The 25,691-nt window shown below is 39.4% G+C and overlaps 2 protein-coding genes across 2 annotated transcripts; one reads left to right on the top strand and one right to left on the bottom strand.

Annotated features, from left to right (window-relative positions):
- The first annotated feature begins 5,282 nt into the window (after positions 1 to 5,282).
- prkaa1 (protein kinase, AMP-activated, alpha 1 catalytic subunit) lies at positions 5,283 to 21,293 on the top strand. The gene is made up of 9 exons (XM_008292735.1): positions 5,283 to 5,453; positions 7,508 to 7,649; positions 12,346 to 12,439; positions 12,756 to 12,900; positions 14,009 to 14,096; positions 14,251 to 14,475; positions 14,599 to 15,118; positions 15,605 to 15,731; positions 18,361 to 21,293. Exons 1-9 carry the CDS (start codon positions 5,357 to 5,359, stop codon positions 18,642 to 18,644), a joined length of 1,722 nt encoding a protein of 573 aa, XP_008290957.1. The 5' UTR covers positions 5,283 to 5,356; the 3' UTR covers positions 18,645 to 21,293.
- A 274-nt stretch (positions 21,294 to 21,567) lies between these two features.
- On the bottom strand, positions 21,568 to 25,082 carry LOC103365316 (uncharacterized). The gene is made up of 4 exons (XM_008292733.1): positions 24,997 to 25,082; positions 24,746 to 24,787; positions 23,584 to 23,705; positions 21,568 to 22,601 (listed from the first exon to the last, which is right to left on the bottom strand). The coding sequence occupies exons 2-4, from the start codon at positions 24,749 to 24,751 to the stop codon at positions 22,022 to 22,024; spliced, it is 708 nt and encodes a 235-aa protein (XP_008290955.1). The 5' UTR covers positions 24,752 to 24,787; positions 24,997 to 25,082; the 3' UTR covers positions 21,568 to 22,021.
- Positions 25,083 to 25,691: the final 609 nt, after the last annotated feature.

Here is a 25,691-nt window from a genome sequence, read left to right as displayed (position 1 = left end):
AAGTGGAGACTACAGCTTAAAAAATAAATTTAAAAAAAATGTGCAAAATTAGCTAAAGTGAACTCTTTCCTAACCATAACCTTTTTTTTTCTTTTTCTTTTGTCTAAGTCAGAAAAGAAAACCATCTGCATGCTGTGTTTGTATTTTTGTTCCATTTAGATGTGAATCAAATGAACATAAAAGCCTTTTGTACTAATTTATTGTGGTTGTGTAGTCTCAACAACACCTTGGTTTCAAATATGGCGCATGCGTTGCTTTATCATACATCCCATCTTCTTACAAGTTTGATGTTTCCTTTTAGCCTTTTTGTTGTTGTTGTTGTTGTTGTTGTTGTTGTTGCATAGGGTCTATAATCATCACATGGACTTGACTATCCATCTAAGCCATCTCAGTATAAGTCATGTATCAGTCCATAAATATATATAGAATTCAATTATAAATGCAAATGCCGACTTCATTTTGTTTTCAAAGTGATGTTCAAACTGTGGTATTCTTATTAGGTTCCCCCCATTTATTTTAATGTCACTTCAACACTTACAGTTTGACACGTTACACCCCTAACCTTTGACCTTTTGTCGATAGTAAATGCAAAAAAAACTAACACAAAACACAGTAGCTGGGTATGAAGTCACACTTTGCATGTTCAAATCTGGGATTAATCATCAATGCTCTGTGCTTCTGATTGCAAGTAGTTCATTGATATATTTGCAGCTAAAAAAAATAAATAAAAGACAGAACCACCTGCAACACTGACGTGCAACCACAAGATGGCGCCACTGAGAGGAACGTCAGCGATCAAGTCCAGCTTCAGGTATGTGATCAGAGATGAGGAGTTAATATATATGGAAAAAATAGACTGTCCAACACTCTGAAGGGACCCTAGAAAAAGCCCTGTTGTTGAGCTTCTATTGATCAGTAATCTTACATTTGATTTGCTGACAAAAGATCAAATGGCAACAAGTTTGACAATGAAAGAATCACCGAAATCATGTTTTCTGTGGAACCAATGAAGGAAATATATTCAAATATTATTATTTTCATTGTATAAGCTTTAAAATTGTGCCTGTTTTTTTTTTTTTTCTTAAAGGGCCTTTATTTATTTATCTATATACATTTAGGATTTAGCGAATAAAAATGAAAGTTTTTTGATATTTTGGGATATTTTTATACACTAAAAAAATGTATAGGTTATGAAAATTATTGTATTATTGTACTGATTTTTTTTTTGTCTAAATATATCTTTATCTCTACATGTGATGTATTTATAGTCCTTGAGGTTTGCAGTGTGTAGTTGCGTAAAACACACACACACAAACCGTAGTAAACTATTTGATAAAAACAACCTTTACAAATTATCTAGCTCAAGATAAACTTTGCCACAGGCTCCACAAGAAAATGCGACAAGAATGAGGAGGAAGGACAGTTCATCAAATTAAATAAACCCCAATGATATGATATGTAGTAAACCTGGAGCTTTTGGGGGCCCCTGGACAGCTGCCCTCTTTGCCTGGGTGGTCCATCCTCGTCCTCATATATCTAACAGATGAACAGAAACATCATTCACTCTGTCTACTGTATGTGCACTGAACTCCAGGATTTCTAGAGCTCTAAAACATGGAGACTGTATACAACTTTGCTTGCATCCTTTCAGCCTCTAAGCGCATACAGAGCGCCGCATTCACAATACGGCAAGTGTCACTGACAAGGACTTCTGGGACTAACTGTTAATTCCTACCAGACTTCTCAAGGGAGTCATGGTAACTGTTCACCAGCCATTCTTTCTTTAATAATCAGTCACAGACGGACTGGTGAAACCTGTATTTGCTCAGCCTGTACTTTGGGTTATGCTTTGTGTTTGTAAAAAAAAATAAGAATAAAAGTGTTTAAAGTTACCGAAGATATCGCTTCTAGTGTTGGTCTCTGTGACGACGCAGGACCTGGAGAGTCTTTACTTGGATTTATCACAATGCATTCACAGATTTGGTCATGCATCACAGTCAATGAGCAGTTCTTCTCATTCCCACTAGTTCATTGTTATTCAGCGCGTGTCTATGAGGATTCTTAGTCTTTCAGGGCATGAGATACAGTAGGAGTGGCTCCGCTCAAACCTCAGCTTCTTAGAGGACTTAACAAATATCACTGAGACTTACTTGCAAAGTCAAACTGAGTTTTACCGACTACTTCTGGAGATGTTCACAAGCAGATCAACCCGAGCCAACAAAGGCGCATCTGTAGGATCTGCAATCAAACACACACAAAAAAAAGGCTGAATTGTGGGTGGTTCTCAGCTGTCTCACATGTCAGAGAAGACCTGTCAAAACCTAAATGATAAACTGACAGCTTTTATGCGAGGAGAATATGGGTATGTAGATTGCAGATTTACAGATGAAGTGCCACCATGGGAATCAACTCAGGTCAGGCTAGAATTTTCCTAAAACCCTGTTGCCGTAATTATTAAAATGGTCAAATCATGGTCTCTGAAGACATATGAGCGTCCTCTCTGCTCTTAATCCTATCAAATGTTCACTCTCCTTTGCCTTTCCAGCTCTTAAATAGATTATCAAATTGTATAAAACAGAACATGACTCATAAGCAACAGCCCTAAACTGCATTTCATATTGAAGTCACCACCGCAGAACAAAATAGTATAATTAGAAGGGATTACATGAATCAATAAAAACACAATAGAAATTACATGATTTATTGATCTATGGGCTATGATTCATATTTTGAAAATTTCCTTTTTACCATTAGCTTGGAGTTGTACATATCAGAATCTGGTTCTTTCTTGACACAGCGCTACAGTTCTGCTCTCAAAGCGCCCGCACACCATCCGAGTAAACAAAGACTCTTTTGTTTTAAGGAAAATGTTTGCATCCTAACATGTGTGCTCTAAGTGTATACCCTACAAGAGCTGATGTCTGCCTCAGACGCAGGAGGACATGCTGTACCGACAGTAGGATGTGTACTCAGTTCAGTGGCATTTCATTTACATAGTGGGCTGGAATACAAACCTTGTTTAGAGTCCAGTCATTACAGTAGATATTGACTATTTAAAACCATTTTGGCATACATTTAAGGAAAAACAGAAGATGAATTTGGTTTAGGTTGTTGTCTAATTGTTATGTGACCACAGAATTATATTCGTATAAAACCTTGTGCACAGTCTGATGCATCCTGGCTGACATGAGTCCCTTTTTATCCCTCCTATGGCATTTTCCAGTTATAGTCAAATTTTGTATACGGTGTTCAAGTTCATACTAGAGTGCACAGCTGATGAAAAACAGGGTCCATATATGGCACCACAGTGCTGACTTGACCCACTGTTTCCATAGTGTTTGGAGCATACCACACTTGTTTCTTATGTTTAGTCTCCTCTGTCTGTTAATGCTACACTTTGTGGAAGTCGACCATGTTTGTTTATGATATCCAGTTCTGTTTTACACAGTTCTGTTCATTCATTCTTCTGTCCTACCATTTGTATTTTTAAACTATAGTCATTTTTTACCCTCTTTGCTTAAAGGTCTTAATGAAGCTGTCTTAATCATGTCCACCCTTAATTACTTTAACCTCCCTGCAGCTTTCTATTCATCACTTGCCTGATTTTACTGAGTTTTGTCTTTTTGCTTTAACAGTGCTTCCTCCTTATTAATCTGGCCAATATGGTTTACCGGAACTTTCCTTCTTTCTATACAGTTGCCTTCACATGTGTTTATACTCAAGCATTCTGTATTACTTCTTATTTACTTTGTGCATTTATATATACAATTGTATGTTAGTAACTTTGTTTTCTCTCTCTCTTTGTGCCTCGTATTTATATTTTTAACTTTGGCATAATAGTGATACAGTTTTGTGGCATTTAAACCACAGGATTTATATTACTCTGGAAAATAACGAATTAATAATGCTGAAGGGTCCTACCTTACTGCTTTAACTTTGTAGATAAACTCAGAATGCAAATGTTACTTGGAAAACACTTACGCTCAATGGCAGTTGTTTTATTTGTGCTATATATATGTTTTATTGACATTTTATCCAGCTTTATTTAACTAGGAAGCCATCTGAGATTATTGAAAGAGACCTGGCCAACAAGACACACAATTATAAAGATTATAAAATCTAGCTTGACAACAACAGACATAAAACAAAAGTAAAGCATGTTTAAACAACCAGGGGATTAACATGCACAAAACAAAATCCAGTTTAAGAGTTGCAACTGCACTCTTCAGTTACACATATTTTGGTCAGAGCGAACTCTACCACGGGGACAAAATCATAAAAGCTGCAGTGTGTTCTCAAGGTTATTCCAGGACAAGGGTGCAAAATAGGATAAGGCTGTGCTACAAAGTACACAGCAAATCCTGGTTATCCTATACAGCAGTCATAAAAAAAAAAAGAAAAGAAAAAAAGGCGAGGATTGTAACAGTTGACAGAAAATTACTCAAATAAGAATGAATTTTGGCCAGTATTGCTCTGTAAATAAAAATATACCAGGACTGCTGTCTCCTTAGGCTTAATGAGGGTCAACAGACCAGATCATAAAGGATATAATGATGTGTAGTGGACAAAGAGTTGGAAATAAACCAGAGAGTTATGAAACATGGAGTCTAGGTATACAGGCAGCATCAAGCAGTAGATATAGTCTTTAAACTAAGACCATAGCCTGCAAAAGCCCTTTCTTAACTGTTAAAATAAGACAGGCCCTATTTCAATGACAAAACACCAACCTAACCTTCAGGGTTTTTTTTGTTCATGACTCAAAAAAAATGCCTATCATCAACACCACATGCCCAAGTATTTGTAGAAAGATGCTTGTTCAGTTAAGTCCTCATGTAAAAGTCTAAATGGCAGCCAAATGTAAAATCTGTGAGAAATAAAATTGACTTTAATAATGTTGACTTGGCTCTGTGGCATAGATTTCCAAATAATCATACATGCTGCAAGCAAGGTTATTTGCATTTCACCATATCAAACACTGAGACTATTCAAAGTGCATTTAGGGCAAATGGAAAAAGTGAAAAGAATTAAACATTTTATAACAATCTAATTAAGAACGTTTAATTTTAAAGATAATACTACAGAAAAGTTGAATAAAGTGCACAGAGATTGGTGATTTTCCAGCACTAACACGATCAGTCCACGAAAAGTTGAGACTCACGCTGCGATTTCGGATTTTCCTGAGAGCACGTGAACGCAGCGCCTTACGTCTCCTACCGTTTTGACGAATGGCGCAGGAGCCGGGGCGCCTCCCACCTTCCGTGCGGAGCCGAGCCGCTAGAGTGGAGACGCACACAGCGGAGTTCGGTCCGTCTCTGCCCGCAGCTAGCAAACCCCGCAGCAAGGCCACTGCGGGAAGATGGCGACGGAAAAAACGAAACATGAAGGAAGAGTTAAAATTGGACATTACATTCTCGGAGACACGCTCGGAGTGGGGACGTTCGGAAAGGTTAAAGGTCTGTGCGACTGTCTTTTGCGTTTGTGCATCCTGCCAACCGAAAGATGGTGGCAGCGGGAGCTTTTAGCTTTAGCCGCTAATTTAGCATAGCTAGGAAAGCTAACTTGTCGCAACGCCAGGAAGGTAACACACTTGTTGTCCTGCTGTTACCTTTTGCTTGCTTGTGACAAACCTTACGTTTTGCGGGGGTGTAGCTTCAGTTGCGACGAGCGACAACAACAACAACAGCGCAAGTTTTCCGACATTAGCTTCTATTTGAACACTCGTATTTCAGTTAGCGTCTGTTCGCTCCGTTGTGAGCTAGCCAGTGAGCCACAAGTCGCTTGTCAAGACAGACACCGGGAAGTAGACCCTCTTGACTGGTGTTAGCACTAGCTGGGCACACATTAATGGGGAGCTTTTAGCCATCTCTCTTCTTTGTTTTTAAATATATTATAAGTTAGTTCTGTAGCTCGTTGCTCATTTTAACCTAAACTGCCCTCTTTGTGATCTGTATTTGCCATTTACTGGTAGAAATATAAATGCTTTTATGTGTGCATGGAGACAGAATTAGGCAAACCGTGCTGACTCTACGCCCAGTGTTCCCAGTCCAGAGGGCGGTACGACTAGTAGCCCGTGTCAATATAGAACTGGACTTGTAGTAACATGTACTGGACTGATGTGCCTATTGGATTCCACGAAAACCGCCATGTTTACCCATATGTTCATTCTGATTCACGTCACAGTGCCTTTTGACTTTTAGAGAAATATGATGAAGCTCAAATATACCCAAATGAAGTGACCCAACTAGTCCCTCTCTAAAGAAAACACTCAGAACAACCACTGTGTTTACAGTCAGTGAATTCCCAGTGAGTCATCTCTGTGCACTCAGCTTTTTGTTGTTGTTGCTGAAAGGAAAAGGACGGAGTGCTTTGTGATTATGGCCTTGATTACAGAAGATTTAATAGTTCACTACTTCCACAAATAGCACATCAAAAGCGGTTGTGTTCGAACCCCCATGTGCAAAAATGCTGTATTCCCATGATCCTTTGAGATGTTATCGGGTTCTTTTTTCTTTTTTTTTTCTCAGTATGGAAGATTTGTTCTGATATGTTTAGGTTGTGTTTGCATACTTTGTCCTCTCTGCTGCTGTTGCGTATCACAAGGTTGTGAAATCCTTGCAGCATCAGTTGTACCTCAACCAACAGATTCCCTCTTGCTCTCAAAACATTTTTGGCTGGAAAACCTTTCGAAAGGAACCAGCTTTCCCACGTCCTAAAGATGATCAAATATTTTAGCATTGAGGTAATAGTAGTGCTTCAGATTAGATTCGTTTAACATATCTCAGTCTTTAACCAACACTTTGTGTCTTACCATCGACATTATGCTCCACTTAAAGCTCCTATAATCAATATATATTATATTACTAATGGATCTAGTGTCTACTGTTATGTTGAAGGGGTTACTCATAGTATCAAACAAACTGTAAATGTACATTTGACTCTGCACTTCCAATCATTTCTTTTATAGAGCATTCTAGGATAAATTAGGTTATTGTTTTGGTTTTCTTATCCACATTTTTGGCATATTTTGGTTCACTGCCTGGTTCTCTCAACATTGCTTCCAGATGTAGCAGGAAAATGATAAATCCACAATATATCTGTGCGCTGTCTCCCTACCATCAAATGACAACCAAATTTAGAGACTATAAAGAGCCAGATGCTTCCATCTGGTGTTGGTGTAGAGCTAGAAGCAGACCTAAAGGGAATAATGGACCTACATTCACCAAACAGACTCTCAATAAATGCTACTGCTGCCCTTTGTCTGCTGGGTGTAAATGAGGTACTGGTTATAATAACATCCATCTGATCAAAAGCAGTCAGTTAATGGAAGTTTACAGTGGAGTTTTTTTTTAGTTTTATAATACCACATTTTGTTTTCTTCCGACAGGAGTTTTACGTTTTTCTGTCATGTTTGCTCTTTTAATTGTGGTGTTTTTCATTGTTTTTATGTCCTTGATTTGTAATTAGGGTATCATATTACTCATGCACTCCCATCTTGTTTACTCTGCAGTGGGCCAACATGAGCTTACCAAGCACCAAGTGGCGGTGAAAATCCTGAACAGGCAGAAGATCCGCAGTTTGGATGTGGTGGGAAAGATTCGCCGGGAGATCCAGAACCTCAAGCTTTTCAGGCACCCTCACATAATTAAACTGTAAGTCCTAGATTACACCCTGCTCACTGCTCCGTAATCCTCCTGCCGCCACGTTAATGCCACCCACTGAGCTATTTCCAGGCTTTAATAGTGTGTTTTAGAATACATTCATCTAGGACAATATCTGTCTGACCCACTCTCCTCTCGCATAAGTCATCTGCTTATTGTACAGTATTGCCTGTTTTGTTTATCCCTTCTTTTAGCCTTCCATTTAAGTGTTACAAAAGGCCATTATCTTTGTCATGCCTTGCCGTGTGACCCCTTCTTGACATCAGTAATTGCGAAATGTGGTTTCATTATGTAATCATATAGTTCTCTAGAGCACTTGTGTTTTTAGCAGAAAAGAATAGTCACTATTATCTGTCCCTGTTTTAAATTGCTTATGGCATTGCTGACGTCTGTACACGTTGAAGCAGGTAGATGAATGACAGCGAAATTCTGAATGAGTCATTGTTTAACATTACTGTCTGATTTTACTGTAACACTCATCAAGCCAGCCGCTGTACACTGCTGTTGCTTCAGCACACGGGTACATCAAGGCTTGAGAAAACACTTCGTTTGGCTATACAAAAATGCCATCGTTGGACACTGTTGCTGGAAGAAGCACAAATCTAAAAATATTGTCAGAAAATTGCTGGGGTACTTCCTGAGTGGCAAGTGAATGTCCACAGGCACAAGGCCACACTTGCAGGGTTGTTCAACTGACCAGGAGGCGTGGCTAATTGCCTGAAATACCAGTTCCATGTCATGCATGCACAAAAATGTAAACTACGCGTGTGAGAGCGAGATCCCATCTTTGCGCAAACCACTGGGGCAAAGTGCAAAGCGTTGCCTGTCTAGTCTGAATAATAACAAATAGAGCGATGTAATGTAACACTGCTTCATGTATTCTACAGGATGTTTGTAGCAACTGTGACACATGAGATGTACAGTGAGTCAACGTCTGTAACATCTGCTGAAACTTTGGTAAACTTTGAGATGCATTTGTTCCAGTAGACTGTGTCACATCATTGCCTTTAGACTGAGAAAGCAGTTTTGGAATTAATGGACCAAAGCTGCTAGACGTTTTCCTAAAATGTCTTAACACTATTGCACTGTTACTTTGCTCCTCTATTTCAGTGCTGTAAAATGTGTGCATTCTTGTCTGCAGAATTTACACAGAGGATTTTTACTTGTCTTGTTAGCTTATTCTCTAGTTTGATGTTGATTATGATTACTACCAAGACAAAAAGCGGTCTGTGTGTTAGCATAGCTTTGTAGTGTAAATAAATGTCAGTATAATGGATGTTGGAGTGAAAGGATAAGCGGTAACCACGAACACATTCTTAAGTGGAGCTCTCAAGGATTTTCATGAAAGTAAATGTGTGTTAAGTCACTATCTACAGTCAGTGAGGTAACACAGTGGTGACTGAGCCATTGATCCACTGAGGAAAGTATTGCAATATTTATATATTTGCCGTAATGTGAACTGGGTGTTGAGGCAACTTTCCTGGAAAAAATGCTGTGTGAAGTTCCTCTGAGTGCAAACCAAGCATTTCCTACTGCTGCAGCTTTGCATTTAAAAACATTTAACACGTGAAATATGATTTGACTTCATGATTAAGTCATCCCAGGAAATGCAGCGTGTTTGTTAGCAAGTTAAGCGCTCATCAGTTTGAAATATTGCAGGGAGTTATGTGAAAAGTTGCAGGCAACAGGCTGCACACTTCCAGCTTCCCAGGGAGGTAACCAACTGCTTTCAATGTGCCAAGCTTTTTCAAGTTTTTTGCATCAAATTTTCAGCCAGAATGTGCACCAACGAGTGTATATTCTGTTTGACAGTAAAGTAGCTGTTTTATTCTTCTGTTCTAAGCTGTTTGCAGACACATGCAGCATAAAATTGCATTAAAGTTGCTCACAGAATGATGGTGAAATGTCAAAAATATCCTCAGTTCTTTTCTACAACTGCAGCAGCTTGTTTTTTTTTTTGCTGCCTTGAGAATTCTTAGACCTCTAGTAAGAAACCGCATTTGCTGTTACCACCACTAATTGTAACAAGTGTCACCAAATCAACAACAACTAATATGTTCAAGATTGATGCCTTAATTTAATCAGTTGTGTATTAGTTGTATTTCGATTTTAAATAACTTTTAATTGATAAAAATCAGTTATTTGTAATTAAGAAAAAATATATAACTGATATTTGGAGTCAGTATAACTGAAATGCGGGCTGCAAGGTGGTGCGGTGGTTAGCACTGTTGCCTCGCAGCAAGAAGGTCGCCGGTTCATGTGGGGGCACCGGAATCTTTCTGCGTGGAGTTTGCATGTTCTCCCCGTGCAGCATGGGTTCTCTCCGGGTTCTCCGGCTTCCTCCCACACAGTCCAAAAACATGTTGAGGTTAATTGGTGATTCTAAATTGTCTGTAGGTGTGAATGTGAGTGTGCTTGGTTGTCTGTCTCTAAGTGTAGCCCTGTGATAGACTGGTGACCTGTCCAGGGTGTCCCCTGCCTTCACCCTAAGTCAGCTGGGATAGACTCCAGCCCCCCGCAACCCTAGTGAGGATTAAGCGGTGTATAGATAATGGATGGGTAAATGAAATGCTATATGTTAGCAGCATGTGATAGTGGGAAACTTCTCATTTATAACCAGGTTAATAACGATTACTTTAACTGAATGTGTACATTATAAATAGGAGTGAAGATTTACGTTAACAGTTTCTCTTCTCTTGCAGTTAATGCTGCTATTTTTCCTCTGTTTTATTCATCTTTCTTTGTTCTGTCACTTTAATTACTCATTGAGGCCATCATTTAAAGCATTATATGTTATTGTTTAGAGTCTGTCGCTGCCTCCAAACTTAGCCGTTACCCATGAACGTAGCTTTAGCCACTGTGAAAGTAGCTCACGGTCTGATATGTGGTTCTGCTTCCTGTTCAGTTTTTTTTCTACGTTTTGTCTCTGCTAGAGAGACGTGTCTGTCAGTTAGAGCAGGTTGATAAAGTTAATCTTACTCTAGGAAGATGTTACTGTACCCCAGATAGCATTAGTCACAGATCTGGCAGCTAGGGTCTTAGTGACATCCTTAGCCTAGCACAATCAGCAAAATAAGTTCCAGCTGCACTGACGCCACCACATGAATTATTCAGGCATTGTCAGTGTAATGGGGGAAACGGGCATGCTTATAGAAGATTGCAGTGTTTACTACAACATCCGTGATATTTGCTTTGCATTGGTCCCCATCTGTGAAACGGCAGCTCTCAGGGTTGACTGATCAATAATTGCAGTGATAATATTTGTAGCTGTTTTGATAGAGCCAAGTTTTCGAATGTAATTTATCGATAAGTGTTTAATACAAATCACAATACTGATGATTAGAAAAATGCCAATTACTTGCCCTGATCATCAGCAACGCCAACTATCAATGAATCTCTTCTATTGATGAATAGGGAGAAAATGACTGATTGTCTTTTACCCTCCTTATAGTATGCAAAGGAGATGAAGATCACTATTAATGAGTGCAAGTAACTCTGCTCCCTAATGTAAAACAACCGGTTTGCAACCCCTTGTATAGCTGCTAATCCTGACTGGTGTGTTGCACAATGTGCCAACACTCTCCTCCTTGTGTAGTTACTCACCAAAAGCTTTGTGTGTCCATCCACTGGGTCAATGAGTAATGAGTGACTCTGGCTTGTTTACCTGCACTACTGACCATATATGCGAAGTGCCGTCTCTAAAGGATTAAATTCACTTATGAATGAATGCAAACAGCTGTAACTGTTGGTAAATGACTTCATCACTCTTCGTTTTATTTTGTAGACTTTAACCCACAAATGCAAAACTAAATTTTCACGTTTGTAATAATAGAGAAGAAAGTAGACAGGAAAACACCTCTTTTGAGCACTCATCAGTCTCCATTTCTGTGTTTAATTTGCAGTGTAGTTCTCATTTCCATGTTTGTCTGTCTCCATTGTTGATGTCAGAGTGGGAAATTGAATTGCTGTTGTGCTGTACATAAAATCTCTGTTTTATCATCACATTGTCTGTTAAAATGAGCAAAAATACAGTTTAGAGAAATGGGCCGTGTTGAAAAATTGGCTTTGTTGACATTTAAGTACAGAGACAGTATGACAGGTATTGTTTTCAATTGTGTTAAACTGTGTTAACAGTTTCATTAAGTTGCACACTTGGTTCAGACTGACACAGTGATGCACTTCATCCAGTGGCTCTCCTGGCCAGGGTTGAAAGTGGTTTGGAGATTGCCCTGCTTCAGTGAACAGGCATTGCTTTTAGGAATTGATTTTTTTGTTGTTGATGGCATTCATCTATATCTGAACATTTATGAACTATTTCAAAATATTTTAGAGCTGTGACTTATGTTGGGTCTATGCTTGTTTCAGTGAGATGCTGAGAACACAAACACATGTCATCATGTTGCTATTGATGTTTCTGTATTTCAAAGTTAAATCTAATTCCACAGTTAATGAGTCACCTCAGCTAAAAGCACACTTACCCAGGAACTGCAGATATAAAGTAGCTGTATAACTAAATAACTCCTGCCTAGTGATTGTGTTGTGCACGGTTCCTGTTAAATAAGCTCAACTGAACTTTTTCTTTTCACAAATGATGACATAATAGCTTATGACTGCCTTGTCTTGGATGTTTTAGGTTTGCCAGCTGCGGATAACCCACATGATTTCAATTTTGTGTTCATTTCTGTAGGTATCAGGTTATTAGCACCCCTACAGATATCTTCATGGTGATGGAGTACGTCTCAGGGGGAGAGCTCTTCGACTACATCTGCAAAAATGGAAAGGTAGTACGCTCTAACACTGGAAACAGTCTTGTGTATCGTCTCACAATTTCTCTCACTCTTTCTGTCTTTTCGCTGGTCACAGATGTTGTGAATTTTACTACTAGTGCAATAACCAAAACATAAAAGAGCATTATGTGCTTTTTGTAACTGTCAGCCTGTGGTGGAGATACAGTAATCTTTCAAGTGCCTGATCCACAAACCGACAGTGGCTGGAAAAGATATCAAAACACAACATGAAGCGCTGCTTAGTCAGCGGAGAAGTGCTAACTGAGTCACAGAGAAGATCACACCTAATGGATGATTTCTGCTTTGACAGTTGGATGAAAAGGAAAGTCGTCGACTGTTCCAGCAGATTATTTCAGCAGTAGACTACTGCCACAGGCACATGGTTGTACATCGAGACCTCAAGCCAGAAAATGTGCTGCTTGATGCACACATGAATGCTAAGATTGCAGACTTTGGTGAGTATTTATCAGCCCTAAACCTAGCTGTCTTAACAAGAAACATGATTTTAATATGGTAGTTTGAACAGAAAGATAACCTGTTAAACTTTTTAAAGACTGGTAGTGTAATGTTGGACTATGACAAAATGTTTTTATGTGCAGATCCCAGTTTAGTTTGTATGATCTTGTGAGCATACACACGTGTGCACAAAAGCAAACAGACAGTTTAATGCTGTTCCAGTGATCAACAGTTGCTGGCTTTAGTGTACCAGGAAATATAGCAATGTGTCAGCAAAGGCGAGGAGGAAGAACACAGATTGCTGATAAACATAAATGTAAACAATCAAGATTCAAAACTGTCAGAAAAAGCCCCGCTTTGCAAATATTTTATTGGAAGGTAATATGTTTAACTTACCTGTTAAGCCTAGAGGAATAAATATGAAGCATTGTGGTAAATAAATACTAAATGTAAATCTTACAAAAAAAATCCTGCTAGTCTTGCTGTGCACACGTGCAAAACTTGTTTTCAAACTCAGACTGTCACCTTAGGATACTCAGGCAAATTGCTGAATGTTGTTGTGTCTTATCTTAGGTCCACCTTGGCAAGCTTTTTCCTAATTATTTTGAATCCTTAGTGAACGAATTGCTGGCTGTAAAAAAAAAAATAATAATAATAATTGTCTCCTTGCTGGGAGGCTGAGCTTGAATGAGCTGCAGTGACTGTTGAAGCAGGAAACACTGGAAATGTTAATAATAATTCTGCTTCATCATTTAGTTTACAGGGACCAAAACATTCCCTCTTTATCTGCATAGCGCCGTGTTTCAAGATAAAGCACGGCAGTAGCAGGATGTGGTGAAGCATGAAGCACTCGTCCTCAATATATCTAAATTCTTCAAGTTTCAAATGTTCAAAGTTTCTTAGACGTCATGTATGGCGGGTAGTTGCTTATGTAATTGACTTTAAGTTCAACCTAAAGCTAAAGTAGGACTGGCTCTAAAACCCAAAGATTCATGACATGGCAGCAAAACAACTACATGTTTTTGTGCAGTAAGTACATATTCTGTTTAATCTATAAGAATTCAAAATCAATGTGTACGCTGTATAACAATGTCATATCCTGTGCAGGTTTGTCAAACATGATGTCAGATGGAGAGTTCCTGAGAACAAGTTGTGGTTCTCCAAACTATGCTGCTCCTGAGGTCATTTCAGGAAGGTAATGTTTTTTTCTTCTTATTAGCTGAGATTGACACAGAACTTTGACCATTCCCCCATTATGATAGAATCATTTAGTGTGTGATAGTATTTCTTAATCAACCAACCCTAGTGAAACACAGCTTTAATGCTTCTGTCGTCTTCCTTGTCCTCAGGTTATATGCTGGTCCAGAGGTGGATATCTGGAGTAGTGGAGTCATTCTCTATGCCTTGTTGTGTGGGACACTCCCCTTTGATGATGATCACGTGCCAACACTCTTTAAAAAGATCTGCGATGGGATCTTTTTCACCCCGCAGTATCTGAACCCCTCAGTAATAAGTCTTCTTAAGCACATGCTGCAGGTGGACCCAATGAAAAGAGCCACAATCAAAGAGATCAGGTGAGCCGGATGAAATTATGTGCCAACTACTGCTATAACCAAACAGCTTTTCTTGTCTAGATTAGATGAGATCGTATGTTGCATTCATGGTCTGTGGTTTGTTTAACTAATTTCTTCCTACAGAGAGGATGAGTGGTTCAAACAAGACTTACCCAAGTACTTGTTCCCTGAGGATCCCTCCTACAGCAACAACATGATTGACGATGAGGCCCTGAAGGAGGTATGTGAGAAGTTTGAGTGCACAGAGGAGGAGGTCCTTTCCTGCATATACAGCCGCAACCATCAGGACCCGTTGGCCGTCGCCTACCACCTTATCATTGACAATCGCCGCATCATGAGTGAAGCCAAGGACTTCTACCTGGCGTCCAGCCCTCCGGACTCTTTTCTAGATGACCAGCACCTGACTTCGTCTGGTGCAGCTGTGGCCGGCATCATCAAGCCCCACCCTGAGCGCGTTCCCTTTCTCCTGGCGGAGACTCCACCCAGGCCTCGCCACACACTAGATGAACTGAACCCTCAGAAGTCCAAGCACCAGGGTGTTAGAAGGGCCAAGTGGCACCTGGGTATTCGCAGTCAGAGTAGACCCAATGATATCATGTCGGAAGTGTGTCGTGCCATGAAACAGCTGGACTATGAGTGGAAGGTAAGGAACAAAATCAATAAGAGAGGAGGAGAAAATAGGCTTGAGATGTTTCTATACTTGTCTTCTGTCTGCTCTGTGTAGACACAGCCTGTAGTTCAGCCCTGAATTTTTGTCACAACTGTTGGTTGAAACCGAGTTGAATCACTGAGTCACAAAATGTTTAGCTTTTTATAGAATCTAGTGAATACAAATGTTCGTTTCTGACTGAAAGTTGGAAATCTAGTAATTATTCTGGTTTTTATCGTTTCTGGCTGTGATGACTGGTGTCATTTTGGCATTTTTCCTTTTTGGCAACTTGCATTTTAAACCTGCCTGTGGGTTTTGGTGTTTAGAGGTTTAAAATTAAAATGCAATAAAAATAAATTGGTTCCTTTTGTTTACTGGGATCGTGTTGTTCAACTGTGTAAGAACTTCTGATATCAGAGAACATTTTAAGACGTACTTTTTATACAATTATCAATTTGTCCCCCTTCACTACCCATCCAGGTCGTGAATCCATATTATCTACGTGTGAGAAGGAAGAATCCTATTACTGGGATGCAAACCAAGATGAGCCTTCAACTCTACCAGGTGGACAGTAGAACCTACCTCCTCGACTTCCGTAGCATAGATGGTGAGTTTTACTTTTGCTTTTCAGTAAAGCTGGGTTGTAAAATAGCCTGAATCAGGGTCGTCTCTCAGCTGCATCCCTGTCAGGCTACAGCAACAGGTTTATGTCGCTGATATGTGTAGTGCCTGAACAAGGAAAAAAAACAAGGAAATTCTAGTTCAAAGCAGTGACACAGCATCAGTGGTTGGAAATTAACTCTGAGGCTGAATAAAGAGCTCAGATGTATCTGTTGTACCTGATGAAAGTGACCTCTTCCAGTGAAGACAGGAAGCCTTTATCCAGCCAAAGTCTGCTCGTTGGAACTGCTACCATTGCTATAGCAGCCAAGCTTGCCAACAAACACCTTGATCCTATCATGCTGGCTGTGGGGACAGTCAAGTCTTTGATTTAAAATAATGGATTGTTTAGAACATAGAAAACCTTTGAGTTATTTAGAGTTCACCCCTAAACCGAATAAAATGTTGCCCGTCTAACTTTAAATTAAAGGTTCCCAGTGGACCGTAGTTCTAAACATTAGACATTAGATGAATATTGTGCTAATTATCTGTAGTGATCAAAACAAAAAACAAGATTGTGAGAATACATTTATCACCCAGACTTATTGTTGTTCTGTATTTGTTACATTCGATAAGATGTGTGTGGAAAAACAGCACAGTGAATAGTTTTGCTTTCATTACATGTTGTTCCTCTGTTGGGTCTTCTGTGTTCGTCCTGTCGGTGAAATTAGTCTTGTAACACTTACTGTTTTGTAATGTTTATAACCTCTTAAATGGGGATGTTGCGGTCAGCTCTGAATCCAGCTCCTTGTATCTACATAGTGTTTGTCTGGATTCTGTCCAGCTGCCTCAGTGGAGACTTCATAAATGATTGACTCGGGGTTGAGGGCTTGGGATAGTCTGCGTAGGTGCTTGGCGGCACCTCAAAGGAAAATGTGAGATAGGAGTGTTGTTATGGGCCATTGATGGAGCACAGGCATGCTGTATAAAGGGTATGAGACAAAATTTTGACTTTAAACTCCACCCAGGTCAGCCATCATGTTGATGTTTCGCTGATGATACAACTGACGACTAAAAGGAACTGAAGACTGACTGGATTTTACATTTAAATCCAAAACTCATTACTCAGAAATGCAGAAAATCTAATTCTGGTTCTTCTGCTGTGTTTAACAAATGACATATCAGATTTTATAACATTTATAATAGTATGTCGTGTTTTCATAGTCACATCTGTGAACCAATGACAGAAAGACCTACACTTACATATTATATTATTAGACTCACTGGTTACTTCATTGTACTGTCCAGTGGGTGCAGGTACAGGGCCCTGAGGTGTAGAGGAGCTTACTTTGGCAAAACTTGGTACCTGCAGCCATAGCAACCGTTAACAAGGTGACCTGTTGATGGAACTACACGTCTTGCTTTCATGCTGTTCTGCCTGTCACACTGCTGTGAGAAAAAATCCCCCCATGGATTATAGTCTTACTAACTAACTAAGCACAAAGCTCTAGATGTTTATATTATATCTTTATCAGTATTACCCATCAGCATCTAACAATAGTTTTCTAATTAATTATTTAACATGACCAGAGGGCAGTACTACGAAGCCACATTAATGGGTTACCGAGGTATGTTGAGTTTAAGGTCAGAGTTTTCAGTGTCATTCCAGTGGCTCTCTTTTACCCTGCTAGCTCGCTGTGTTAACTATTGCTGCACAGCCGACCTGCTCTTCGGCTTTAACAAACACCATCCCTTCGCCATAAGGGGCGACTGTGGCTCAGGTGGTAGAGCGAGTCAGTCAATGATCGGAAGGTCGGTGGTTTGATTCCGCCCTGTAGCCTGTGTCATGGTCGTTGTGTCCTTGGGCAAGACACTTCTTCACACTGGTGTGAATGGATTGTTTGAGGTGGTGGTCAGAGGGGTCGCAGCCACGCCTCTGTCAGCCTGCTGTGGCTACAATCGTAGCTACCACCACCAGAATGAATGTGTGTGAATGAATAATTTTAGTGTTAAGTGTCTTTGAGTGCCTAGAAAAGTGCTATATACATCTGATAAATTATTATTATTCTTAAAAGCAGCTTTATACCAGCATTCCTCTCTTGTATCACATGCAGCAGCAGCAGCACGTTTGACCTTTCATGTTTCTTATAGCTCTTCATTATGACAGCGTGTTGACTGAAGTAGGCAGCACACAATCAGTCCATTTTGTGCAGAAGAGGAGACAACTGGCGCCTCAAATGTCCCCTTTAATGGGGAGTGTGCACAGAGCCTGATGAACAAACCTTAACAAAGAAGGCTGGTACCCCTGTGACAGCCATTATCTCTACTATAAAACGCCCCACTGGTTACAATAGTGTGTGCAACAGGTGTGATGGTGCTGACCAAAACTCAACAAAAAAAGACAAACAAACAGCGCTCCAGCACACACAACTTTGACAACCTATGGCCACATTAAAGATTGAAAACAGTCAAGACCTTCACAACATTTTTTGAGGGAATTAAAAACTTCTTACAGCTTTTAAAGACTGCAGGTATCTTACCTATTGATCCTTAATGAAATTACTGTTCTTTGTTGTTGTTGTTGTTTTTTTGTGTGTGTGTTCCCATATGACTAAACATTTTGTCTTGTCATTCAGATGATATGTTGGAGACTAAATCTGGAACTGCTACCCCTCTGCGCTCTGGGTCTGTGGGCAACTACCGCACCACTATTAAGAACGATGTAGACGGGGCAGACGTCCCAGCTACATCTAGCACTGTGCACCCCACCAAGGCTGCAGAAGGCTCCTTAGCTTCATCGTTGACCTCATCCATCGACTCGACGGGAGGGGCGGACAACGCTACCGTCCCTCGACCAGGAAGCCACACCATCGAGTTCTTTGAGATGTGCGCAAACCTTATTAAACTACTTGCACGATAGCTTGCAAAACAATCGCTAGCCTTTTTTCCTCTCCGAGTGTCTTTATAGCAATAAGCATGCAACCGATTCATGGCTCAGTTCATCCTGGCTGAGGATGAAGTGATTGTTCCATGGCACTGATGCAGGTTGGTGTTCCCTGAAGCTGAAGGGAGGCACACTGAGCTGACTAGGGATGTAAGGGGTTACGAGGAATGACGAGCTACTTCGCTAGCTAAGAGAGAACAACATTTAAGAGGGGGTTTTACAATTTTCTGATCAATTTAATAGCAAATGTCCCACATCCCATCTATACATATATGCGCAAGTGATTACACTGAATTTTCTGTACTGTAGCCAGTGAGCACTGCTTCCCAGTACAGAGAACGAGATCACGATTTCGCCTGCAGAGAAGGATGCCACGCGGTGAGGTTGGAAATTTGGGTGGCGGTTATAGGATGCAGGAAGCACTTTTGCACAAGTTTCTTTTATTTCCTGCTGCTCTTTTTTTTTTTGTCTCAGTGGGGATCAGAGAAGTGGTGCAGACGTATCGGGGCGCTGCACTGGCTATAACTAGGGCGGCCTTGCCCGTCACATTCATTGGACTCTGAGGAAGTGCAGTGACCCCTGTACTTCTGTCTTGTGTCAGGGACAAAGGATTGCTTCATCACATTTATGTTAGGTTTTCTTTTTTTTTTTTTTTTTTTTGTGAATTTGACTAAGGCTAAATTTTCATGGTTTTGTCCTTGTTGTAAAAAAAATTGTTTGAATTTGTCTGTCCCCCACATTTTTATATATAAAGACATGAATATATTTATCAGTGCGTTAAGTGGATGGAGTGTTGGTTCTAATGGAAAATGATTTTTTTTTCCTTTCTTGCATTAAGATCTATTGCTGGATGGTATATATTTTCATTTTTTACTGTTTTTAAAATCAATATCACCATTTTGTTTCCTTCAATCACAACTATTCTGATACTTGATTGTCTTTCCAGATAACTATAGCCTGCTTTTACCATGTAAGAGATACTTTGCCATGACAGTCAAAATCTAGAAATATATCATTTTCAGTGTCACATATTAAAATGACAAATTGATTTTGACTTCTTTTTTGTTATATTTTCTCTATTTCTTTCTTTGTTTTTTTAGATTAATGAATAGGATTTAAGTATAATTTCTGAGTGAAATGCCTTTTGCCTACATTCATTTCGTAAATGCCAATCCATCACATGTGTATCGGCCTCAGGGCTCAATTTGACGACGAGTGGTAGCAATTACATGCAGTGCATGGACAGTGTTGGCAGGCGAATACATCCAAAATCTTATCATTTTTGGACATGCTTATGTTTTGATTTTCCACACATTCCTTGGTTGACGTTAAACAAAGGTTTCACGTGTTTAAACCTGAAACAGACTTGTGAGCTTGGAATTCTAAAGCCCTGTCGGTAGGTCACAATTCTGATGACAGAAGAACACACAAGCGTGACGATGCTGGATGTGTGGCAAATTTATATTTGATAACAAAACGTCAGACAGAACATTAAACTCCAAGCTCACCAAGTCTTAGCTATGTCTTTAATTCTAGGTATGATGTGTCTCACTCCATTTCCTGTCCACAGTCTTAAAGTTTTAAGTGGTGTCTGTTTGGCTGCCTTATTATCAGTACTGTTTATCAGTTTTCATGTCGGTAAAAGTTGCAAATCAGTGCTGGTCAGAATTATTGGCACTTTTTGCGGTTTTAATGGTTAGAATACAGCAGTGACGGTGTCGGTGTTGATTCACGTTTACTGTTAATTAAGAAAATGACTATTCTCAGCGTTTGGCATTACAGAAAAAAAAACATCTTAACTGCAAAACTTAAACATCTTATGTTGTTGCTGAACTATTGTAGAAATCAGTAACTGCTACCATTGAGTTTTCCTATTGAAGTTATCTTTAAGGATTTCAAAAGGAAAAAGCAAACTTCTAAGGAAAATGTGTTTGTCATTTTGTCATCGTCAGTCCATTAAATCAGGATTTAAAGAAATTTGCGTGTTCTCGTTGTAAAATCAGAAAGGTGTGTTTTGTTTTGTTTTTTATTATAAAGTGTCAGCAGTGGCTGAAGTCTGGATTTCCAGTGTTTAACTCTTCACAGCTTTAAAATCTGAAATATGTCATTTGTATAAACAGTTTACATTTCAAAGATATAATTCAGCAAAAATTGCTATAAGTGACAATAATTGTGATCATCTTGTTTCTCTTGCTCTCCTGCTGGGGCAGGCTTGGACTGAAATATTAAGTTGATATTTGACCTCTATGTCTCAGTTTTAAACTAGAGTTATGGTGATCATGGTAAGGACACACATACTATGGTCTTGGAAAGATTTTGTCAAACTAAACATTCATAGTCTTAAAGGGCAGTTGCAAGTTCTGTTTACAAAAAGCGTCATGGCTCACATGATGGGTTTTGTTGGAAAGATGAATGTGTGCAAAGAGGGTGAACTTTTTGCCTGCGTGTGGAGTCATGTCCTAGCGGACTGTTCAACTCAGTATCTGAACTGCTTCAAAGAAATATTGTTCTATTTTTGTTTGGTTTGTAAGGGGACCCTACCAGATTGACCAGTGTAAATCTGAATGGACAGTGTTGAATCATTTGTATACACAATTGCCTAATAAACTGCTAAATTGCACACAGTTCTACTGAAGTTTGTCTTTATGTTTCACATATTTATTCTCTGTTTGACGAACTCTGATTTGCCCGAAATCTTGTTGACATAAAATATGGATATTTCTAAAGACATTTGTGAAATTTTAGATTGATGTGTTAGAAACATTCCAAGATAGTGTTTTTTAGTTTGTGTGTTTGCTTGTCAACTGCTTTCAGCACATTTTCTAGTACATTGACATTTAAGGCTTTTTATGCACGACAACACCTCAGGAACTGTTGAAGAAAAAAACCTGAAATTCACTTTTTCTCATCGTGTCATTCAGAATGTGGACAAGTAGATCAGTTAGTCTCTGATTACAGGTGGATTGAAATATGAAAAAAAAAAAAGACAAGTCCCATCTTGGACCATATGTGAAGAAACAATTGAATGACTTAAGTTGATAAGTGATTTTATTACATTTACATTAAAACCCCATTACAGCACACAAAAGAATCACCATGAGCAGATAACATAATTAAATCAGACTACACAATAACTTTTGACACAGTAAATGAAACAGCAGTGTGAGTGGCTGAGATATTACTGAATCAGCAAGTTCTCCAGCACCTCAAGGCAGAAATTAAACAAGTAGAGCGACATAATGAAAATAGATGCATTGGGAAATATCTTCAGATCAGATTTTGACCTGAGTCGCTTTGGTCTTAAAGGATTTTTCTCTTATTTTCCTCAACCCTTGCTGTGATTAAGAATAGTTTTATGCTTTGTTAGACACACAGCGTTTGTCAACATCTTTACCATCGGCACAGCTGATGCACTTTTCAACCTTAAACCTAGTTGTGAAACATCGAAATATGTTTTCATGACCAATAGCCTCACCAAGATTTTCAAGGGCAGCTTTTAATTTTTCTTGTTCATGTTTTTCTTCTTCTTTTGGTAAAAATACTTGTTCAAATACAAGTGCCGTTTCCTTCCAATGCCCTTCCTTAATTACTTTCTCAATCAAGTCAATGATATTGTAACGATGATCTGGTTCTGCACACTTTTCACCACATGGAGAGGCGTAAGAGTAGATGACCAACAAATCACCTTCATTGCTTTCAAGTTTTAAATCTTTCAGAACACGCCACTCTGAATGTTCAGTATATGGTTTTCCATTGTTACTTTCCATTTCTTTTTTTGTAGCTATCACTAGTCTGTTGTTTCCAAACCTTACACCATTTTTAATATCCTCTCCTTCTTTTTTGTTGGGTTCCGTCACCTTGTCCAGCATCAAGTTGCCAGACTCGTCTTGTGGAACGCTTATGGCTGCACTGCGCATCTCTGTTATGTCAAACCTGTCAAAAAAACAAACACATTCAAATGTTGGGCAGGGCGACTTCCTGACAGCTGATTAAGATGCTTAAGATGCATGACACACAATCAGAATGTCGCTGGTTCCACGTCATACCAGATATCTCTCTTTTGTTTGTTGTCTGCCTCGGTACTGTATAATGCAATAAACTTGAATATGCAAAAGAAACAATGAGCAGAAAATAAGAACTCTGTCTCATTTTGCTGGCAGAACATGTACAGTATGCAACAGCAGTGACTACACTCCTTTGTAATGTTATCGAAATGACACAAGATTCAAAATGGTGTCACCTCCAACAGTAGTTGAAGGGGAGGATGTTTCCTCCCATGGACAATCAAAACAAATGCTTGATATTGAAAAGACGAGAAAACTCAATGCAGCAACAGCAAATACACCTGTGTTCACGGACACACAAACTAGAAAGCGTGTCTTTACTGAAGCAAAAACTGATTACGTCTGTGAGTTCCAATTAGTCTAACTACATGAATGTGGTTATAAAATGAGCTGTGTCTGTCTCTATGTCTGCATCATGGCTTTACATGAAGAAAAAACATACTGGAAGAACTGAAACATCTGATTGTGAGATGTCACAAAGATGGAAAACGATACAGGAAGATCAACTAAAAACAACAGTCAAAACACAGTTGCAGGAAGTTATCAGGAGGTAGAGAATGACTCAAAGTAGTACAGATCAGTAAGAACTGTCCTCCTTAAGCGCAGACAGTTTGCTGCTTTCACAATGATGCTCTAAAAAACAGATGGACAGGCGCTTCACACTCAGCACGGGGGTTATCACTGGACATTCGCCACAACACCTCTACATGAAGCTTTGCAAAAGAACATAATAAGAAGCCTGGTGAACGTTGGGAGCATGTTCCTTGGTCTGATTAGATCAGTATAAATTAGTTGGGCTCTGATGGCATCCAGTAATGTTTTTTCAGAGACTGTGGAAGATATAGACTTACTCATTCATGATGTTCTTAATGAATTGTACAACATCTTTCATCTTGCTTTCTTTGTCTTTAGCCAGACTTGGTGCAGACAGGCAGAAGGTCAGAAGTGCAATGATCCACCACACGTTAGCCATCTGCGGGCAAAGTTAAAAAACAACAACAACAAAACAGAATATCTTATTATCACGAACACCCTTCATTTTTGTTTGTTTTGTTCATTTTGTTCATTTTGTCTCACTGTCTAACTTGTAATGATAAATGTATTAGTGAAACGTTTTAGTGCTGACCTGTTTGCTGTAAAGTCTGTTTTGTTTTTTTATTTTGCTGTAAAGTCCAGAAATGATCATGTATCGATTTTTCAATTTGCAGACTAGTTCACAGAATACTTCTAAGACTGGGCCCAGACTGTGACTGTGGAAGCTTTTGAAGCATTTCTCTCCCAGCTTACCCACACTGTGTAAATATGTTTACCTCCCAGGGGTATGTGGAGTTTGTTCATTGATGGTGGAGTCAGTGCCACTCCTTTTTTAAGATGGTCTCTGACTTTACACCAAACTATTTGCCTGGTGAAGGTTTAGCACCAAAACGTTGCATTAATGCATTTATCACTGTAAGTTAGAGAGTGTGCAGGAGTGTGTTTGTCCCTGTTGGATGTGTTTGTCCCTCTCTTATGCACCTGCCTCATGTAATAGATGTGCAAAGCATTTCTTTGGGTTTATGACTGTTAGTATTATTTATTCTGACACCTGATCAAATGAACCACTGCGTGAGCTGAATGGATGACAGAGGACTGTGGGAGCCTGTAAAGATGATCAAACTTTTGTGATGCTCCATAAATATGATGCCTCCATGTGTTTGTTAGCTTATGGCTGGTTGTCAGCTAGCCAGCTGTTAATACTAGCTACGTGAATGTATTAGGTAACTGGCAGTTGTTGTAGATGGCTGTTGTTAAAGGTACAAGTAGTCTACTTCCTGTGGCATTATGGCAAACAGCTGCCACTTAGCGACCTGAGTAGGGCTGCCCCCATACAGTAGACTAACATCTGACGAGTAAGCTAATCACATACAGATTTTATCTGGACTTAATACGCTTGAAATAACACATGACGTCCATTTAGGTTTCTTGCTAATTATAAAATACATCCAGTTTAAGTAGAATGTTGTGATTGCCCACCTTCATTGTTGTTTTCGACACAGTCAGTTTATCGCCAGAGCACTGGAACAAAATGATGCAAAGTATGAAACATTAACATCTCGTGAAAGTTCAAACTATTCACCAATAAATTCTTCCAAACTCTTTGTCTTTGGATGAGGATTGTTAAGGTAATCTAGGGGTGCAAGTTCACCCTGATGTTTATGTAAGTATCACTGCCCTTGTCATGTCATTTTAATGCTAAAATCCATATTCTTCAAAGAGTATCTCACCTGCAGTGAAAGATGTCCGACGGAGATTGAGGAGATGTTCTCGTCTTCTTCTTTCCACTTGGTGTGTTCAGATTGTAGGTCCTGCAACAGTGAATGCGATCAGAGGGAAAGGACAATTTATAGAGAAGAATAGGACCGCCGTTGCCCCGTGACCTTAACTTGACATTCAGCCAGACAACGTAAAGATGTTACCGGTGAAATGCAAATGTGCTACAACGGTACCGCAGCAGCTCTTCATTCATTTTCATTTTATTCACTGATAGCTTCAACTGGCAATATAGGATGGTTTGTATGATACGGTAAGAGACAGGCTTTGCCACACAGTCACACCATTGAAAAGTTATCAAAGTATACAACATAGGAAGAAAGAGATACCTTCTGTGTAGCACTGGAAGAAAAGCATAGAGGTGATAAGTAGTCAAATGAATAGTGCCAGGACAAGGTTAGGCTTCCACATTCAAAGATTAGGCTTCCACATTCAAATGCTATTGTGAGATTACAGGGAGAAGAGAACTAGCTCCATCCATATGTGGTATTTTTGAGATGAGACTCTGAGGTAGTTAAGAACATTCTCCACTCATTTGGATACAGTTGGAAGCTACTATCAAACCTCAAAAACTCAGGCAAGATCAGGGTGATCTAGACCAAGCGAAAAACAAACTGACCATGTCTGATCATATAATTATTTAGGGTAG

The sequence above is a fragment of the Stegastes partitus genome, unplaced genomic scaffold (assembly GCF_000690725.1).
Source record: "Stegastes partitus isolate 25-593 unplaced genomic scaffold, Stegastes_partitus-1.0.2 Scaffold827, whole genome shotgun sequence".
In the NCBI taxonomy this organism is placed as follows: domain Eukaryota; kingdom Metazoa; phylum Chordata; class Actinopteri; family Pomacentridae; genus Stegastes; species Stegastes partitus.
This window is presented reverse-complemented; position numbering and strand designations above follow the sequence as displayed.

Bases quoted from the DNA above. Each gene is read 5' to 3' on its own strand.
- prkaa1 (XM_008292735.1), top strand. From the start codon at position 5,357: ATGGCGACGGAAAAAACGAAACATGAAGGAAGAGTTAAAATTGGACAT. The intron at 14,097-14,250 runs GTAATGTTTTTT...CCTTGTCCTCAG, and splicing joins CCTGAGGTCATTTCAGGAAG to GTTATATGCTGGTCCAGAGG. The intron at 15,732-18,360 runs GTGAGTTTTACT...CTTGTCATTCAG, and splicing joins CGACTTCCGTAGCATAGATG to ATGATATGTTGGAGACTAAA.
- LOC103365316 (XM_008292733.1), bottom strand. The intron at 22,602-23,583 runs GTAAGTCTATAT...TTTTTTTGACAG, and splicing joins ATTAAGAACATCATGAATGA to GTTTGACATAACAGAGATGC.